At 37.4% G+C, this 20,967-nt stretch overlaps 1 protein-coding gene across 4 annotated transcripts in view; it reads right to left on the bottom strand.

Moving 5' to 3' along the window:
* Window positions 1–6,006: 6,006 nt before the first annotated feature.
* DOP1B (DOP1 leucine zipper like protein B) overlaps window positions 6,007–20,967 on the bottom strand; it is a 51,098-nt gene continuing 36,137 nt past the window's right edge. For 3 of the 4 annotated variants that reach the window (XM_058186864.1, XM_058186865.1, XM_058186863.1), the window contains exons 23-37: window positions 19,398–19,532; window positions 18,751–18,806; window positions 17,926–18,030; window positions 17,777–17,843; window positions 17,032–17,176; window positions 15,980–16,059; window positions 15,239–15,348; window positions 14,202–14,348; window positions 13,556–13,617; window positions 12,802–12,930; window positions 10,992–11,128; window positions 10,825–10,874; window positions 9,738–9,896; window positions 9,069–9,198; window positions 6,007–8,207 (exon numbers count right to left, since the gene is read on the bottom strand). In XM_058186864.1, coding sequence (XP_058042847.1) covers window positions 7,941–8,207; window positions 9,069–9,198; window positions 9,738–9,896; window positions 10,825–10,874; window positions 10,992–11,128; window positions 12,802–12,930; window positions 13,556–13,617; window positions 14,202–14,348; window positions 15,239–15,348; window positions 15,980–16,059; window positions 17,032–17,176; window positions 17,777–17,843; window positions 17,926–18,030; window positions 18,751–18,806; window positions 19,398–19,532 — 1,779 coding nt within the window. In that variant the 3' untranslated portion in view covers window positions 6,007–7,940. Of the gene's footprint in view, window positions 8,208–9,068; window positions 9,199–9,737; window positions 10,875–10,991; window positions 11,129–12,801; window positions 12,931–13,555; window positions 13,618–14,201; window positions 14,349–15,238; window positions 15,349–15,979; window positions 16,060–17,031; window positions 17,177–17,776; window positions 17,844–17,925; window positions 18,031–18,750; window positions 18,807–19,397; window positions 19,533–20,967 lie in introns of those variants that run through there. The other variant, XM_058186866.1, reaches the window with a different exon arrangement.

Below are 20,967 nucleotides of genomic sequence, written 5' to 3'. Positions count from 1 at the left end.
CTGTCAAGCTATCAGATCGGGGCTCGGGGCTCAGGACCCTGAACAGCACCCCACTTATCGGGGAGTTAGGTTGAGGTTTTAAAGGAGATTTGGGTTAATGTCAGGGTTCCAAGTTAACACCCCCAACTAAGTAAGACTCTGAGGCATTCACTTCCTCAAAGATCCATTTTTATTAGAGATGTCATATTGGCACATCTGGGAAAACCCAAATCTGAAAGTTCCCAGGTTTTCCTCACCCAAAAGAAAGTCAAAGTCCCTTCCCCTGCACCCACATGTCCATCACATGGTCTAGGTGGCATGCTAAAAATAGGAGGCTTAGGGGCTTTTTAATTAGCTGTTTTGAGAGATTTTTTAAGGGGAGTTTTAATGGGGATTTTAAGGGTTGGGAGGGGGGGGAGGGATTCGACGGGTAGGGGAGAGAACCCGTCGGGGAGGGATCCAGCCCCTGTGCTAGTTCGCGACACTATTACATCTGGCCCGAAGGCAGGGGGGAGGGTTCTGTTCCAGGACTAAAGGGTTGTTCAATCTGTACGGTAAGCGGGAGAGGCAGATATGGCGGAAGGGGCCGTGTCAGTGTTGGGAGCACGTGCTCGATGTTTGACGGCGATCACGTGCTCCGGCCCCTCAGTCCCTACCCGTTCCTCAGGCGGCCATGATCCTCAGAGCCTGGATCTTCGGTTGATGTTATGTAATGCCCGGTCCGTGGCTAATAAAGCCCCTGATTTGTGATCTTATTCAGGGGAGTCCGCGGACCTTATGGGCATTACGGAGACCTAGTTGGGTCCGGAGGGTTTCCCTCGTTGAGCTGTGCCTCCAGGTTTTCGAGCATTTCATCAGCCGAGGCCCAAGGTAGGGGTGGGGGTGGCGGTTGTCATTAAGGAAGATCTAGAGCCGAGGAGGCCACTGTTCCTCAGATTGCCGGTTGTGAATCCTCTATGTGAGGTGGGGCCATAGGAATCAGTTGGGCTTGTTGATCGTACCTGGCTCCTTGCTGCGTGACCACAGCCCTGCCCGAGCTGTTGGAGGTGCTTGCCTCCGTGGCGGTTGAGACCCCCAGACTTATAGTCATGGGGGATTTCAACTTGCCATCGGCTGGCTTGTTATCGACTGCAGCTCAGGAGGTCCAGGCTTCCATGACCTTGGACCTGATACGGGTAAATGATGGCCCCACGCACATGGGGGGAGGCATACTGGACCTGATTTATATCTCTGGACAGTGGTTAAATGATTTGGAATTAGATGACTTAGTAACCGAACCGTTGTCATGGTCCGATCATTTCCTCCTTCGACTAGACTTCCGAACCGCCATCCACCATCGCGGGAGGCGGAACCTATACGGTGGTTCCGTCCCAGGCGCCTGATGGACGAGAGGTTCCTGGCGGAGCTTGGGCCATTCCTGAGGATCTGGCCCACGGCACGACTGAGGAACTAGTTGCGGCCTGGGAGCGGGCCGCGGCTGGGGCCTTGGATCGTGTCGTGCCTTTGCGACCTCTGACCCGGCGCAGATCTCGTTTGGCCCCTTGGTTCTCCGAGGGGCTGAGGGAGATGAAACGCCGGAGAAGACGTCTAGAGAGCACCTGGAGGTCCAGCCGTTCCGAAGCTGATCGGACACTAGTTAGGTCCTATTCTAGGACCTACCTAGTGGCAATGAGGGAGGCGCGCTCATATGCCTCCACCCTCATTGCGTCGGCAGATAACCGCCCGGCCGCCCTGTTTGGTGACCGCTCCCTCCTTCATCAGGAGGTGCGGGATGACCCGTTGCAGGGACGTGCTGAGGAGTTTAGTGGTTATCTATACGATAAAATCGCTCAGCTCCGGGATGGTCTGGACCAAAATTGGGATGATCCAGGCGAGGGAGAGGAGACACGTCTTGTTGAGTCCATTTGGGATGAGTTTGATCCTGTGGCTCCCGAGGACGTGGACAGGCTGTTGGGGAGGCTTCACGCCACTACATGTTTACTGGACCCGTGTCCTTCCTGGCTGGTACTGGCCACTCAGGAGGTGACACGAGGCTGGCTCCAGGAGATTATCAACGCTTCTTTGTTGGAAGGGGTTTTCCCTGCCGCCTTGAAAGAGGCGGTGGTGAGACCCCTCCTCAAGAAGCCCTCCCTGGACCCAGCTATTTTGGGTAATTATCGTCCAGTCTCCAACCTTCGCTTTGTTGCGAAGGTTGTAGAGAGTGCTGTGGCGCGACAGCTACCCCAATACCTGGATGAAGCCGTCTATCTAGACCCGTTCCAGTCCGTTTTCCGACCCGGGTACAGCACAGAGACAGCTTTGGTCGCATTGGTGGATGATCTCTGGAGGGCCAGGGACAGGGGTTATTCCTCTGCCCTGGTCCTATTAGACCTCTCAGCGGCTTTTGATACCATCGACCATGGTATCCTGCTGCGCCGGTTGGGGGGATTGGGAGTGGGAGGCACCGTATATCGGTGGTTCTCCTCCTATCTCTCTGACCGGTTGCAGACGGTGTTGACAGGGGGGCAGAGGTCGACCGCGAGGGACCTCACTTGTGGGGTGCCGCAGGGGTCGATTCTCTCGCCCCTTCTGTTCAACATCTATATGAAGCCGTTGGGTGAGATCATCAGTGGCTTTGGGGTGAGATACCAGCTGTACGCTGATGATACCCAGCTGTACTTCTCCACCCCAGGCCACCCCAATGAAGCTGTGGAAGTGCTGTCCCGATGCGTGGAAGCCGTACGGGTCTGGATGGGGAGAAACAGGCTCAAGCTTAATCCCTCCAAGACGGAGTGGCTGTGGATGCCGGCACCCCGATTCAGTCAGCTGCAGCCGCGGCTGACTGTTGGAGGCGAGTTACTGGCCCCAAAGGATAGGGTGCGCAACTTAGGTGTCCTCCTGGATGAACGGCTGTCGTTTGAAGATCATTTGACGGCCGTCTCCAGGGGGGCCTTCCACCAGGTTCGCCTGGTTCGCAGTTGCGCCTTCCTTGATCGGGATGCCTTGTGCACGGTCACTCATGCGCTCGTTACCTCTCGCCTGGATTATTGTAATGCTCTCTACATGGGGCTCCCCTTGAAGTGCACTCGGAGGCTTCAGTTAGTCCAGAATGCAGCTGCGCGGGTGATAGAGGGAGCTCCGCGTAGCTCCCATATAACACCGCTCCTGCGCAGACTGCACTGGCTGCCTGTGGCCTTTCGAGTGCGCTTTAAGGTGTTGGTTATGACCTTTAAAGCGCTCCATGGCTTAGGGCCTGGGTACTTACGGGACCGCCTGCTGTTACCACATGCCTCCCACCGACCCGTACGCTCTCACAGAGAGGGACTTCTCAGGGTGCCGTCCGCCAAGCAATGTCGGCTGGCAGCCCCCAGGAAGGTCCTTCTCTGTGGGGCTCCCACTCTGGAACGAACTTCCCCGGGTTTCGCCAAATACCTGACCTTGGACATTCCGTCGCGAACTGAAGACGCATCTTTTATTTGCGGGGGTCTGTCTTGAATTTTATCTTTTATCAATTTTTAAACGGGGTTTTTAGTATGGAAATTTTTTAATGTTAGGCTAATTTAAATAAGTTTTTTAAATGGTATTTTAATCTGTATATTGTATTGTTTTATCTTGCCTGTACACCGCCCTGAGTCCTTCGGGAGAAGGGCGGTATAAAAATCAAATAAATAAATAATAAATAATCAATCCACTGTTCCAACTGGAAATGTCTCCCAGTCACGCCACTCCAGGTGCAGGCTGAACTTCCTTGACTCTTAGAGAAAAGAATGTTATGGCTAAATAACTCTACAAACTCCATACAACCCCCCCCCCCACAGCACTATGTCTGGCAGCCCTGAAGACCCAAAAGAAAAGATGGCCTCCAGCACTGATAATGTCATTCAGTCATGGAAATTCCAGTCCCAACTGCCATCATTGAGGACTATCACTTTTACATTAATTTTTACATTCAACTTGCTGGGATTGCTTTAGGTCTACGTTAAGGGGACAAATTAACAATGATGTGACATATTTGAGCCTTTCTTTGCTGACATATTCTGTTCATGTTCTTGATAAATGCTGACTTCAGACAGAGAATTTGGGACTTGTATATATGAATTGATAGAGCCAGTAAGTTTTTATCTTTTCTGCAGTATTATTGCAACTCCCTACACATTTATCCATTCCTGCCTACACATTTCTTCAATATTTTACAAGTTTTTCACAGACAACTTTTTACCCTGGGACAAACTGGGGTGCAACCCATCAGGATGACAATCAATACACATGTCAACCTTCCATATAGAAACTGTACATGTGCTTAGATTCAGAGATTGAAACTGTATAATATAGTATATGCTATTGAAATGTCTGTTATATGCTCAGTGATAAATGAAATCCCAAAAAAGATTAATAGATTATCAAAATAATTGCAAGAGTTGAAGCTTTGTTTTTAAAATGATTTATTTTTTGACTGTTTCTTTGTAGGTATGTGTATGTTTCAAAAGGTTATGATTTAGAAACAAAACATTCAGTATGAAAGACCAATCTAAATAAAGAATATAAGTGGTAGAAACAAACATTTAATGTTCAAGGTGTTTTGAAATAACATTGACTATGAAAATTACATTCAATATTAATTACAACTTTATACAGCACCTATTTACCATAATACTCCACTCTCCTTTGCCAATCATTTTAAATATGTAATTACATCCCCAATTTCTTTTTGTCATAAATTAAGATACTCAGTTATCAGTCATTTTAAAACAGTAAGTATCAAATCAAAACTTCCATCTATATTATGATTACTTGGAAAACAAGCATTTCAATAATAGTGGTATTTCAAGACAAACAGACTTACAATATTGATTTCAAATTTTGAAAAAAAAAATCCTGTCTTTATTATTTTTACAAATAATTCAAAGCAGCAAACATATCCAACACAACCTTTCTCATCCCATTTTCCCAACAGCAACCCTGTCAGGTGGGCTGAGAGTGAATGACTGGCCCAAGGTCACACAGCTGGCTTTTATGGCTAAGGCAGAATTATATATAATTCATGGTCTCCAGCTTTCTAGCCTGATGCTTTAACCACTAGACCAAACTGGTTCTCAATATGCTATTAATCTCACATTGCTGTGCAGCTACAATTTGTGCACAGTAAATCTACTGAAATATTATAGAGACCTAAGGATGGTAAATCTAATGGGTCAGGTACATTTTCAATTAATTGAACTACATTTTGTTAGACAGGATATGGGGAAATGGGCCCTGAAGAAACAAAGGCAATATACCGTTTGTGTGACTGAATGAAATTAAACAATGTAGCAGCAAATGACCTCCTGCAGGCATGAAGCATCAATGTATCTTATAGAGCAGGGGTCTCCAACCTTGGTCCCTTTAAGACTTGTTATAAAGAAGGTGATCTACTTAAACAAATGGTTACCGGCAAATGAAATAGAAAGTTACAATAAAGTCATAAATATAGCCCCTGAGTTAAGTTCAAAGTGGGTGGAGGAAAAAACAGGAGAGAGGGAAAAAAAGAAAATTTTGTGGTGGATGTAATGGAAGAATATGTTACAATGTATTTGGGATACTAAACTTTCAAATTTAGAGGATTAAATTAGATTTGGGAATTATATGTTTTGTAAAACAGCCTACATTAGCTGCACTTCCTCAGAATAAACAAAGAGCAAGGGACATGTGAGATTCTCCTGTGATACAACTGGCACTGCAAACAAAGACTGTCTATTTTCCCTGAGAGCTAGCAACATTGTCAAAAGATTTTGAAAATGTTTAAATTTCCACATGACAGGAAACACACAGTATTATACAGCAGTATCTGTTATACAGCGGACCATATATCTTTGATCAAAAACATTTAGAAAGGCATAAGTATACATTCATAATGATAAAGAAAGTTTAATTAAAGTATATTTGTTTAAGTTTACAAAATACATAAATAATTTACAATATTAAAATAAGTACATCTTTACATCATACACCAGGTTTTTATGATCTGGGTGGGCATTTAATGAAAAGCAAAACAAAATGAAAAATGTGCTATTATGTGACATTTAACAAATTCAACAAAGGTATTCAAATGTTTACCTAAATGGGAAACAGAAATATTCACGTTGGAGCTGTTTTCCCCCCAGTGTATATTATTTGAGAAACTCAAAGTGCTAATCATCACAGATGGAGAAAGGAGGAGTCACATAAAAAAAATCTGAACTTAAAAAAGTACAATTAAATACTAAATGCATTTAAACAGCAGAGTAGTAGTTTTTGAATATATACATTCTTTGCTTTGTTATCTATGTTTTTCTATTTGCATGGCATCTTTGACCTTCTTCTTATCCTTGGTTCTGCTCATGTATTACAAATCTTGTGGAAAAACCTAGCTAGAAGAGCCATTCTCTTTCAAAAGGAATCTTTGAATATAAAACAATTTGCTTCCAGTCTTAAACAGGTAGTCCTCCGCTTACAAGAGTTTGCTTAGTGACTGTTCAAAGTGATTTATGACTGTTTTTCACACTTACAATCATTGCAGCATCCCCAAAGTCATGTGATCAAAATTCAGACATTTGGCAACTGACTCATATTTATGACGGTTGCAGGTCAGGATCATGTGATCACTTTCTGCGATCTGCTGACAAGCAAAATCAATGGGGAAGCCAGATTCACTTAACAACTATGTTACCCACTTAACAACTGCATGATTCACTTAACAAGGGAGGCAAGAAAGGTTGCAAAATGGGGCAAAATTCACTTAACAAATATCTCAGCAACAGAAATTTTAGGCTTAACTGAGGTCGTAAGTCGAGGACTACCTCTATAATACTTTCAGTGAATGTACATTTTTGTACAAGAATGTTTTAGCATAAAACTGTGAACAGGTTTGGAAGTAGGTGCTTATAATGCAGCATAGTAATCTATACATACTATACATATATACTTGTCTATAGGAACTGTACAGTTCTTAAACATACATTCTTTCACATTGTTATTGGCCTATTACAATTAAGTACCATTTCAGCAAAACTGTAAAAGGCAACCATGGCTTTAAGTTAGTTAAAATTTCCAAGTAAATGTTTTTCTCCTAGTTTTAGAATGGTTATTTATACATTTCATGGAAACATAAAGACAAATCTTAAAAATATTTACTGAAAAAGCAATTATCATTGGGTTTGGTGAAGCTAACTTGCTAGTAAATTTGTTTTTGTTTACAGTCACAGGCCTAACACTAAACTGGAAACACGGAGAGCGTATGCACCAAGACAAATTCCTTGTGTGTCCAATCACATTTGGCCAATAAAGAATTTATTCTATTCTTAAAAAAAAAAAAGATTATGCCAATGTGGGGAACTTCATGTAATCCACAGGTTATATGAGTCAATCACCTATAGAGAGTAAGAAGGATGACCTGCTGGAGATTATGCATGATCTGTTGCCTAGGCAAAAGGAGTTGAAGCATTATTAAGGCAAGAATAAGACAATGTTTTGAAGCACCTCAGGTAAACTAATTCACAAAACAATCTAACTGGCATTCTAGCTAATCTCAATAAAAATAGGAAGTTTTACTATTCTGTGGAATTGAATTTCTGGCATGGTCCACCTAGGGCTGATCAATCTTGCAAATGATGTCTGATGTTGGGGTCAGAAAAACATGAGTAATGTAACGGCTAATTTGTTTTGGTAAATTGCTATGCAGAAGTTGTTTAGAGCAGAATTAAATTAACTTTAGAAGAATTTATCTTTTGAGAAATATAGAACGTTGTATTTCCTGGTAGAAGGATTTTTTTACATTGAAAGTCAACAAATCTGCATTCATAAACAAGCATCTCAATTAAACTATTATTTTAATTGAAAAATAATGATTCTTCATTTTAACTTAAGCTAATTTGTTTTGGTAAAGCAAGGGAAAGTTGCATGTGGCTTCAAGCATTTCACATTATAGCAAAATGAAACCTGATTATTATAAGAACTGAACAGATATTTTACAATGAATCATTTTCCATATTATCTATAAAATCACGCTCAACATATTCTTCCAACAGCTTCAAAGTTCTTGTTCCACTGCTGGTGGGATAGGTGTTTTTAAAAGACTTGGAGTTGCGTGTGTTTAGTAATCTGCCACTTTGACTTTTAAAAGCAGAGTTTAATGTATTAAAGAATGGAATTAATTGTGTGATATTTGTTACAGAATGAAGATCCAAAAGAGGAAAGTCACAGTTTTTTGTTGCTTCATCACTAATATTTTGTTCCTTGAAAAAAATAAAATAAAAAATGAACTGTTAATATGCATTTGCACGGAAGTATTTAATATCAATTTAATATCAAGTATTTAATATATATACATGTACACACACACTATTTTTTGTTTGATCATAGACATTTTCAACAGTCTATTTTATAAGTTATAGATAATATTTGTCATATTTTTGTGATTCAAAATATTGTAGGATGACAAGAGAATTCACAACAATGGCTCTAGAAGCATGGCTAGATATGTTCCACAATCACAGGAAAAACCAAGTTAGGGAAGTAAGAATGAAGTTGGATAAACCACAGCTTATACTACACTCAATCTGAGATAACAACCAGATCTAATGTGTAAGCCATCTGTGTTGTCCTCAACAACCTGAGATAAGTATGTAGAAATGTTAAATACATTTCCACAGTAATAGCTAAGCAACCTTTAGAAAACAATAGAATAAAATAAAATAAAAGTGTTTTCCAACTCTGTCTTGTTAAAATATTATCCAAAGTAGCACAATCCATATTTTCTTGAACACAAATTCAGGCTGCATATAATATGTTTATTTTGCATTAAGTATGAATAACTTTGCTTATTTTATATGAATTGGACATGCACTACGTTAACCATATCATGTACTAGTCAATTAACTTGAATGGGGTTCTATAGAAGGATTACTAGATTGTACCTTCCCAAATGTATACAAATGTTGCTGAGCAATGTTGCTGAATTGAAGCAGCTCTGTTCAATACATGAGAACTGTCTTGGGTTCATCTGACCAGCATAAATATTGATTTACAAATATTATTTGATAAAGAAACTATGGAGTTTCAGGATATGAAAGTCATTTAATAAAGATAGTACTTGCCCCATATTTTAGCTTTAATAAATCCATGATTCTAGCAACATGAGGCTTGCATTCCTGGTGACTTTCCATTACATCTGAAATCATGTTGCAACTCTGCATGTCCACCTCTGGAACAAAGGCCCACCTATACCTAAAAACAGACATTGTGTAAGGTAAGAAATCTAATATAGTCTTATTTTTTAATCATGTTGATTAACAGAAAATGCTGATTATCTCATTTGATACACAGCACAAAATCTTTAAACCTATGTCCTCTTTAAATTTGTCTACATATGTTTGATACTTTTGTCATTTTAGTCTTATAGGAACAATTTTTGCCTTCATTTTATTAAACTAGAAATTTTCTGCTAAAAACCTGAAGAGGAAAAAATACAACTTTATTTCCACATATATTGCTATATTACATATTTGTTATTTTTAACCTTTTTAGAACCATATTTGAGCTTAACTGAATTCTTTTGCAATATAATCTGTATCTATAAATTTTATTTTAAGGATTTAAATAATATTTAAGGTGCACAGGTTTCACCAGATTCTGAAAGTGACAGAAAAATATTAGAATTAATAAACTAATGGCATAGCTATGCAGTAGAGAGGCGCAATCAGATTACGTTGAGATAATCTTCAAATACTCTACTATTTTGCTAAGAATAAGAATATAACACTTACATCTGAAACAACTGCATCTTGTCAGATGGAAAAGAAAGTGCCGTGTCTAAGAATTTACAGGCTGATAAATACAAGGTTAATTCATTCTGGTGTATGTCTCCAAGTAACCGAGCGCTGCCATTTGATGATGCTTTCTGTCTGCTCATTTTTTTGCTGTTTCTGTGAGATTTATAACAGGAAATATCAAAGACTGCAGAACAGACCTGGTGACTTTTTAAAAAAATAATGTGAACACTATAATTGAACAATTAATTAAACCCTTTCACACAAGAGTACAAATACAAATGTATCTGGAATTTCAAAAAGAAGAAAATGCTGAGAGTTAATTTTACTGGAACTTAGCTAAAACGGCTAAGAAATTTCCATTTTAAAATTTACCATTTCTATTTTAAATTTAACATTTCTTTCTTTTCCAAACCAGGCAACACAATGGGATAATCTTCCATATAATTTCAAGGGGACTCGTAACAGAATTGTTCTACTAGCCCTAACTGTTGCATGTCAGCAGCCTTTCAAAAAGATTTCTTGCACTAATAAAGGAGAGTATTGGTGCTTTCTGAGCTTGCTTGTTTTCTTGCAGATGTTTCATTATCCAACATAGGTAACATTATCAGTGCTAGTAAGGAGTGTGGTTTGCTGTCAGTTTATATTCTGGTGGCTTGTCCTGTCAGTGGTGGTCTGAAGAGATTCTTTGATCAGACTGTTTACTATTGGCTTCTTTGATAGTTTCTTGATTGGGGTATTGTTTACTTGTTGGTCTGATGTTAACCTTGGAGTTAATTTATGGTGATCTGGGTGCTGATTGCTGGTGGAAAGGTGCTTCAGTCTTTTTGTTCCTTTTTGGGCTGGGTGACTGTATCTTTTGCATCGTCTATAGATATTGTTAATGAAGTCTAAAATCTTGATCCAGAAAATGAGCATTAGACATTGTTTGTTCTGTGGTATATTATTCCTCCGCATGGCCTATATTCTACTAGTGCTGAACTGTAGTTTAATTCCCCACCACATTATTAACTATTAAGATCAGATTGCTCATCTTGCTTATTTTTTGTTTCTCTTTGTTAAGTGTATTGGGGAAAAAACTTACTTTGCTGGTTCATCTGTTAGATCTTCCTCTAACTGTAAAAATGTTTGAATCTGGATGATTAGTAAAATGGAAGAGAAAAGAGAAAAATGTATTAGTAAATATTTATTTCTTTAAAATATCACTCATTCTACTATTATCATCATTCTGTTATTAATTATTACTCTTACCAGTTCTGTCACCATGATTGGCCATAAAGAGGTTAGGTGTTGCGGGGAAATTCTCAATAAAAGTACCCTGAAAAAAAGGAACATCTGGGCACCTACTGAAGAAGTGTGTCCAACACGTAGATTGTCAGTCAATCGCTCTTAGAAAAAAAAAATTACAACAGAGAAAGAAAGAAAGAGGATAAATTAACAGTGTAATCTATTTTATATGCTGTTGAATGTTCTTAACTCATGATGGCTTACTGAAATACAGAAAAAATATCCAGACTATTAAAAATTCAATTATGAAAACTTAGTACTTATAAACAATAATTTTTACCTAATTAAAACCAATAAGTACTGAAATAGAAAAGTACTGAAATGTAAGTGGTTTGGTTACCATCATTCTGATTTATTAGTTAGTGTATTATTTTTCCTTTCTTTTCAAACAAGCACTGAAACTTTTTAAAATCAAAACTCCTCCTGGTTATGATAAAGGCTAAATTATGAATAGAGCTGGCAGTGAGTATGTCAACAAAACTGATGTCAGACAAATCAGTTATGAGTTTAAAGACTCAAATTGATAATCCTGATGAAGATGCAGAATTGTATAAGCAAAACTAGAGCACCAGAGGCATAGTAATCCAGAGGAAGCAAAGAATTCTTCAAAACGATGTATATGGAAGTTATGCAGGTTTTGCCTTTACATGCCCATGTTTCAGGAAGTTGTGTGAGGTATGGTTTTGCTTCATGATGCCTGCTTTGTCATGCCCACCCACATTTTTGCCTGCCTACACCTGTCCGACAAAGTTTATTTTTTGTATCTCAATGAAAGGCTCAGATGATGTCACGGGGTTGCCAAGTGCTTCACAAACAAAAGTTTCAATATTTATTGAGTAATGGCCATGACTGCAATTTAACTAATACAATGTTAAGTCAGTAGTGAATTGAGTGTGGTTAGTCCATTCTACTGTAGAACTGCAAAGGTGAATCATCTCCTTTACCCTAATATTGGATAGAACTTCTCCTTTTTATTTATGGAGAATAATGAATACAGGTAGTCCTCGAATTAGGACCACAATTGAGCCCAAAATTTCTGTTGCTAAGTGAGACATTTGTTAAGTGAATCACTGCAGTTGATAGTAACCCGGTTGTTAAGTGAATCGGGATTCCCCATTGGCTTTGCTTGTCAGAAGGTTGAAAAAGCTGATCACATGATCTTGGGACACAGCAACGGTCATAAGTACAAACCAGTTGCTCAGCGTCTGAATTCTGATCACATGATCATGGGGATCCTGGAAATATAACTCTGAAAAATGGTCATAAGTCAATTTTTTCAGTGCCATTGTAACTTTGAACAGTTACTAAGTGAACTGTTGTAAGTCGATGACTACCTGTATATCTGTGTATTTGTGTGAATAAAGTAGAATCTTGATTTGATATATTCCTAATTAGTGGATTTTGAATCTGGGAATATCAGGACATCCAATGACATTTTTGATAATTCCTATTTACAAGACATGTTGTACTTACCATAATGGCTAGGTAGGAGGATAATGTGAGTGAAAATGGCATTTATCAAAAAGCATAATTGGAAAAAACTGTTTTACTCTAAAAGATATACAAGTATCATCAATTTATAAACTCTATGGTGCTTGAATTAGTTATTAAAATAACGAATGTGTCTCTGCACAATTCCACATTTCCACTGCCACTAGGAACTGTTGTTCCTAGTCTTTTTTAATTTCACTCTAAAAATTATTTTATCCTTTTTGGTTAATGTTATACATTACATCGCATCCTTTATTTATAACATAAATGAATTATTACTCACCTTGTATCAAAGGAAGATAAAGATGATATTGATCAATTTCACCACTGAAAACAGCAAAGGCTTGACGCTTTAACAGCATTGCCTTTTGTTCATGACTTGGAAAAAGTTTTAAGGAACTACTCTGCATATCTATAATTAAGACAATGGATGTTAACATATCTATTCCAAGAGTTGTCTTAGCTGGTACAAGGAGCGAAATTATAATAGAAGCATATGAATCATATGGTATTATACTGCCCTTTATATGCTACCTATTCTTTTGAAGTACCTGCTCACACCTTATATTAAACGGTCAGACCAACTGCAGTCAGTGTTTAAAGATCAGCTATTATGACATCAACCTACTGACATTTATAGAACTTCAAATATTTCTAACTGATGAACCAGCGGAGTAGAATTCTTTTTCTCTAAACTTAACAATATAACTGAAATATTTCTAGCTACTGCAGCCAGTCCTTATGCCCAACAATGAGTTATGTTTGTACTACAGTTAGGGTCCTAACGACAAAGTTTAACTTTTTCAATGTCTTAAAATGCACATTGTTCAGGCTATTAACTTTATTTGTGCTTTATATTGTTAGTGGCATTTAGTCCTCAACTTTTTTGAATGTAAATAGACAAAAACTTTGGCACTTAGCATTATATAAAATCTAATAAATGAACAAATAAATAGGTTTTGTGGTTTTTCAATTATTTATTTGTATTCTATATTTTCTAGCAGTTACCTAGGTAACAATTATGAGAAAATGCTTACTCATCAAATCTTTAAACATAGTTTTTTCATGTGTAAGTAAGTGATCAATAATGGTTCGCCAGCTGAAAAAAAAGTAAAGTTTGGTGTAACTGGAATAGAAACCATGTATCATGAAAATTCTGCAAATATTTATGACAAATCATGAGAGCTTAGGTAAGTAATTTATAACTGATGTTCTATAAAGCTGACTTTTTAAAAAAAATATCATTTTAATTACTATTCAGAGGAGAGTAATTATATTTCCTTTTTGCAGCAAAATCATCCAAGTTTCTTGTGGCATCTTAAAGACCAATATGTTTCTCATAAAACACTTTTTTATGCATTATAATCCACAAATGTATGCTATCATAAATGTGTTCAATTTCAGGTGCCATAAGAATTGTATTTAAAGTTACATATCAAATCTTGCATTTCTTTAAAATCACACTTCAGAAAAAAATAGAGGATGAAAATAGTATTAAGATATTTTTCTTTGCACAGTGATGTCATATTTATTTAATTCCTTCAACAAAGGCCAATGAATTTTAACTAACTGGCATTGATTCCAAGTGCGACTTAGAATTACAACTGATCTATAACCTCTTGCAATTTGCCAATTAGTTCAATCAAAAACAAGTCACAAGATTGTTTTAAATGTATATCTTACTGAATGCATGAAATATCCATCTGAAAAAAAGCAGGATCCATAAATAGATCTAAAACATCTTTCTTCCATGCTCGTTTAGTATAGGCGTAGCCGCTTAAGGAACTTAACAGCTGAGTGCTAGCATGGAAACTAGGAAGATTATAGGCACTGTAAAGACAAAGGAATAAAATGAGCAGATCACATACACATACACATTTCTTACACAGTATATCTCCACATGCTAAATTCTACAGTGCTGATCAGAAGGTATTCCCGCTATATTATTATACTGTACTTGATTTTCAATTTTTAGTAATACGCCATGCATGCAAACTAGAAAATTAACTAAATTTAATGACTTAAAATACAGTTCAGTAGCATATTACAGAATAACACTACTGGAACGGTTTAAGTTGTGTTGTGAGGAACAGGACTGATTATACAACTGAAGTAAACTGCCATATGAAGCAGTATACTGATGTTATAAAAGAATGCCAATTTAATTTATTATCAAGTATATTTTCAGTGTTAGACAAAGAGGGATAGTCTTCTGCATGTCATAAGTGAAAGCCAGCTGCCAACCGCCCAGATTGTGGTTACATGTCAGTGGGAGTGCTGGGATGGCCAGAACTTTGAGGATCGGTTGTAACAACTCCTTGTTTAGCCCCATTGTAACTTTGAATGGTTGCTGAATGGTCTGTGGTCATTAACCAAGAACTACCTAGAATTGGGCTGATCCAAGAAAATGTACTTTATATAGTTACATATATATAATCCAAGGACAAATAAAGAAGATATTTTCTGGAAGACTTGGAAACCATTCGTGGACTATGCGCTTGGAACATTGGACGCCTCAGTACCTGTACCTCGGTACCTGGATTTTGGCAATCATGAGGATATATCCGAAGACCCAAATCTCCCTTTTTTTTTATGTATAGCACAAGGGTGGAAAAATGTATTTTCTTTTTTTTGTTTGTTTGTTTGTTTGTAATGTTAAAAAAATAAAATAAAAATAAAAACAAAAAAAAAATATGTAATCCAAGGACAAATGGTTTTACCTGTGATTGCGTAAGTAAGGAAACACATAGTAGAGCAAGCGTGAGATTAATGGGACTGCTTTCTCTTTTTCATCACTTTGATAAACCATATCCAGGAGAGAAGCAAGAACCTAGCAAAATAAACAGGACATGTTTTTGGGTAAAAAAAAGTACAGAAAATTCAGAATACCCTCAACTTCTATTGTGTGCTATTAGGTTTAATATAGCACCTTGATTTTGCTGTGTCATACATTTGTATTGCAAGGTTCAGAAAAGTCAAGCACTTTATGCTTATCACTAGGGAGTTAGTAAAGGTAAAGGTTCCCCTCGCACATATGTGCTAGTCATTCCTGACTCTAGGGGGCAGTGCTCATCTCCATTTCAAAGCCGAAGAGCCAGTGCTGTCCGAAGATGTCTCCATGGTCATGTGGCCGGCATGACTAAATGCCAAAGGCGCACAGAACACTGTTACAGTATCTTCCCACCAAAGGTGGTCCCTATTTTTCTACTTGCATTTTTTATGTGCTTTCGAACTGCTAGGTTGGCAGAAGCTGGGACAGGTAACAGGCGCTCACCCCGTTACGCGGCACTAGGGATTTGAACCACTGAACTGCCGACCTTTCGATTGACAAACTCAGCATCTTAGTCACTGAGTCACTGTGTGCAGAACCTGTGTTCACACAACACATATATGAAAAGCAACAGTTATAGAAGTGCTAACTGCTCTGCTAACAACTACAATAACAAAAACCTAAGACTCACCTCTGCAAGAAGAGTTAGAGCTTGAACACTGTATACTGATGGAGCAGAGGCAGACACAACAGATGATACTGTGGAATGATCTGTGGATGCAACGGTATTGGATTTCCCTTTATTTTTTTGGTTTTAGAATATTTCTTTAAAAATTATAGTAGTTACAATGTTGAAAACAGGTACATTTTTAAAGTGTAGTCTTGCCATAAATGTTGATAATTTCCGCAGGAAATGAAATAAATCTTACACAAACTGAAAATCCTTTTGTTGTCTAAAGCATCTAGTCTAAATATATTACATTCAAAAATGTGAATAAATCCTGACTTCCTTTGCCTTTGTCTTCTTAATTTGCAACGTTGCTAAGATCAGAACTTGTATAGCTAGGAGGGCTGCATCAGATGACTTAGCCAACACAATTGCCTCTCAGGTGTATTCTCTTCAACTCATTTTCTGAGACTCAGATGAGACTAGTTTTTCAGCTTCTGAATCTGAATCATAACACTGATCCTAATAACTAAGAAAAAAATATACTGCAATCAAGACTATAGGTTTTACTTTATTGGTTATGATCAAGTGAGGGTTGACAGTTATCTGTATGGACTGTTATAATTTTGAATGGCCTGCAAACTACCTTGGTGACTTTTAAATCTTGACAATTGTCATTAGAGGTTTTGCAGAAAGCAGATACCTTAAACCTGTATTTTCAGGCAAAAAGAGTAAATGTTTGAACTACGTGAAAAAATAAGTCTTTTAAATACTGGCTTGCTCAATTTCAGATAGTTTTGTGTCTGCTTCAATTCTCTCTCTCTCTCTCTCAGACACATTAATGATAGATGGTTCTGGTATTTTAAATGTTAAATACTTTTTAAATAAATAACCTTTAAACTAATTTTTTGCTTTTCTCCATTTTATGATTTAAAAAGTATATTGCAGGCAGTACTCTGGTATACGCTACTATCAAAAGTTACATTTCACCAAACATTTAGCTTAAGAGCTATATATGTTTAAAACTTGTGTTCCATACTTCGATTGTTACCTAATGCACTTTCTGGTTTACTTACCATGCAGATTATTTTCCACATTGGGTTCTTCTAAAGAAATCTGAGACTGAGCTTTCACCTCCAGATTCCTGCTGAGCCAGCTAGTTTGTTCTAGAGAAGAAGCTGCAACATTTCCCACTGCTTCCAATATTTTCTGAGTTACATCCTGAAAGGCAAACAGACTATGAAAGAAAAGCAACCCATACAAATAGGCAATGGTGGAAAAAAACAACTTTTCCTTCCCTTGCATACAAGATTGCTGTTCTTTTGTGAACTTCAGTATTGACTGCTTGAGACAGTTGTCTCAGAAGTGTGCACGGTAGAGCCCACAGACAACTTGCCAGATTTAGTAAATTCTGAAAAATTCCAGTTATTCATACAGTTTATGATTTAATACATGTTGTCCAACTCTAAATGATTCTGGACAGCTTATGTTAAAAAAGTAAGAACAATGAAAAGAAAAAATAATAAACATTCAGAAGACTCTGAATTACAATAAAACAATCCATAACCACCATTTTGCCTGAAGGCCTGGGAAAGCATGAGATTCTGAATGTGGGAACAATTCAATGAAGATTTTTTTAAAAAAAACTGTTTTAGCATTGTAGTTTAATCTCATCTATAGCAGGAGAGATTAATTATTGATCTTTCATACACTTTTAAGTTGCTTGTCAATTTTGCTGCATGGTAGAAAATGACATACTATTTTACACACGTACAGAGTTCCAAATCCAAATGCAAAGATTCAAAAGATGCTGCGGAGTACCTGCAAGTCTTTTTGATTCTTTTTATTCTCCTGGTTTGGAGTTCTCGTCACAAAGTCATTCAGAGTACTGCAGAAAAAGAAACAAAACTCAGCAAAATGATCAATTGTGATTATTAGCCTATGTACCAAAATGATTGCTATTGTCATACCTGAGAAGCAAAAAATGACCAGGTGGTGCTAAATTCAATTGCACAGATTCCTTGAACACTCCTAATAATGACTGGAAGTTCTCCTGCAGGGCTGAAACTGGAAGCCTGAGAGTGGGAGGATTATGTTTCAGTTAGAAAATATTGAAGGGCGTATACAGATTTACAAAAAAGGCTATAAAAAAATCCCTATGTTTAAGCGCGAGCTCAAAACCTTCTTCTTTTACCAAGCAGGGCTGGCCTGATATAATTTTAAATTGACTGTTTTAATGGGATTTTAAGGAGATTAATTTTATTTACTATTTTTATTCAAAAATTTTAATTTTCAGCTTATTGAATTAGATTTTTAATTGATTTATTGTATTTTAAATTTTTTCCGATATTTATTGTTTTATTTTTGCTGTACGCCGCCCTGAGTCTTCGGAGAAGGGCGGTATAAAAATATGAATAATAAATAAATAAATAAATAAATAAACTCTTATTGTTATGAGATACAAATAATGCATACTTATGTATGCATGTATGTGTATCTCCAAAGCATTACACAAGTTTTGTTAGTGTTTCTTTTTAATACAATTATGTAAATGATGACTTTTTTAAATTTATTTTTTCTAGAATAACAGTCTAAGATGCTACACTGCAAGGTAATAAATCATAATAAGAAATTTAATGGAGATTATATATGTTTGCAGCTATTTTAACTGAAATATTTTTGTGTCCTTGCAGTATCAGGAATAAAAATTATATAGGAGGGAATAGACATACTTTATGTGTATAAAAAACCCAAATGTGTCAATAGTTGGAATATGTTTGAGGAAGACTATTTACCTTTGAATGAAAGCATTGCAGAATTGGAGCACTGGTATATCCACTAGGGCAGATTTCTGTGAAAGAAAATATAGTGCATTATACTACAGGTAGTCCTCAACTTATGACTATTTGTGTAGTGACTGTTCAAGTTACAATGACATTGAAAAACGGGATGTATGACTATTTTTCACAGTTATGACTGTTGCAGCATCTCCATGGTCACATGATCAAAATTTGGGCACTTGGCAACTGGTATGTAGGTATGACAGCTTCACTGTCCCAGGGTCATGTGATTTACATCTCTAATCTTCCCAGGTGGCTTCTGACAAAGTAAGTCAATAGGGGAAGCCATATTCGTTTGATTCAGTGAACAACTGCAGTGATTCCCTTAACAACTGTGGCAAAAATGGTCATAAAATGGGGCAAATTCACTTAATAATTGCCTTGCTTAGCAATAGATATGTTTGACTTGTGATTATAAGTCGAGAACTATCTGTATAAATTGTCTGTATAAACACTAGCAGTTAACACTTAGAACTTAAAATTTAAGAAATGTAGCTTTTAATGAAAAAGCTTGTTTTCTTTGCCTGCATAAAAAAACCCCAGGTAAATATTATTTCATCAATTTAGGTTAGTTACACTGTTCCATTAAATATACTTTTTACCTCTTCGCCTTTAATTTGAGAAGGTTTCTTTACAACTTCTTTTATTAGCTGCAGTATAATGTCAGTCTTCAGAGTGCTGAGAGCACAAACAAGATCAACCAGTATTAGCTGTAATGCATTAGCTTTAGGAGGCATCTGAAAGAAAAAAAATCAAAGAAAGTATTACTCATATTTTTTTTAGAATTTACTAAACGAATGAGAAACATTCAACACATAAACCGCACTGGACCTTCCCAGAAGTCTCATGCATACAGTTCTTTGTTTTTGTCCATGAAGTTCTTTCCATACCCCACCTCAATCCCCAGGAACTTCACCTTAAAGGCATTAATATTAGTTTGCCAGAGAATAGTGGCTTGGAAGGAACATTTTTATATTTCCATTTCATATAACCTGTGACTTCCTAAAAGTAACAGATCAGATGAAGCTGGTTCTACAGAAATGGAATTCAATGGTATATCTAACAGAAATAAGGAAGAAAGCATGATTAACAAATGTTTGCTTTATAATTTGGAGTACTTTCATTTTATTAACAATGGTTCATGAAAGCTAGGCTCAATGTGTCTTTTGAACAACAGGGGCAAATGAATACTCACTGATTGGAAGATTAAAATACATAAAGTACTTTCAAGTACTTAAAGCTAAAATTTACTGATGAGCATCTACCAAGTTTTGTAACTCATCAAGCAGTTGATGCATAGCCCCTGTTCCAGGGGTGAAATGCTCCCTGTTCAGACCGGATCGCGCGATCTGGTAGCAATTAGGGCTGGTAGTTCAGAGAACCGGTAGCAAAAATCCCTGGCCCCCCGCCCATGCCCAGCCAATCGCCCGGTCCCCAGTTGCTTACTTGGCAGCTTCATGCTTTTTTCAGTCTTGCTCACTATTCAGGCCTTGCTTCGGCTGCTGCAATCAATTGCATCAGCTAGCAGCTGAATCTGCCTGCCTGCAATCCATCTCATTGTTGAGCAACTCAATCTGCCTGCCTTTTCCCTTGAATTAGATAAGTAAGGGGAGGGGGGAACTTTAAAAAAATAGTTAATTGGTTTATTTTTAGGAGTTTTATTTTTTTTAGACACAGCAATTTAAGGAAGTTTAAAATTTAGCTGCTTTTATCTAAAAATATAAATAAAATAAAATAAAATAATAAAATATTTGTACAGTTTTCTGTGATTTGGTGTGTTTCTGTAGTGTTTCACTCTAACTACACAAACACACAAAATCTCACAAAGCTGTATATGGCATTGTGTGTGTGTGTTTGAGTCAGTTGTGTTGTGTTGTGTGTGTGTAAAGTGTGAAAGTTGGTTTTTGGGCTTTTTGTGGCTGTGTGAGGTTCCTGCTTGTTACAGGGGCCATTTTGTGTGAAGTGCAGCTGCTTTTACATTGTGTGCGAGTCAGTTGTGTTTTGTTTTGTGTGTGTGTAAAGTGTAAAAGTTGGATTTTGTGCTTTTTGTGGTTGTGTGAGGTTCCTGCTTGTTGCAGGGGCCATTATGGGTGAAGTGCAGCTGCTTTTACATTGTATGTGAGTCAGTTGTGTTGTGTTGTGTGTATGTAAAATGTGAAAGCTGGTTTTTGG

The sequence above is a fragment of the Ahaetulla prasina genome, chromosome 5 (genome assembly GCF_028640845.1).
Source record: "Ahaetulla prasina isolate Xishuangbanna chromosome 5, ASM2864084v1, whole genome shotgun sequence".
NCBI lineage: Eukaryota > Metazoa > Chordata > Lepidosauria > Squamata > Colubridae > Ahaetulla > Ahaetulla prasina.
The sequence above is the reverse complement of the archived record's forward strand: the minus strand, read 5'-3'. Positions and strand labels throughout refer to the sequence as shown.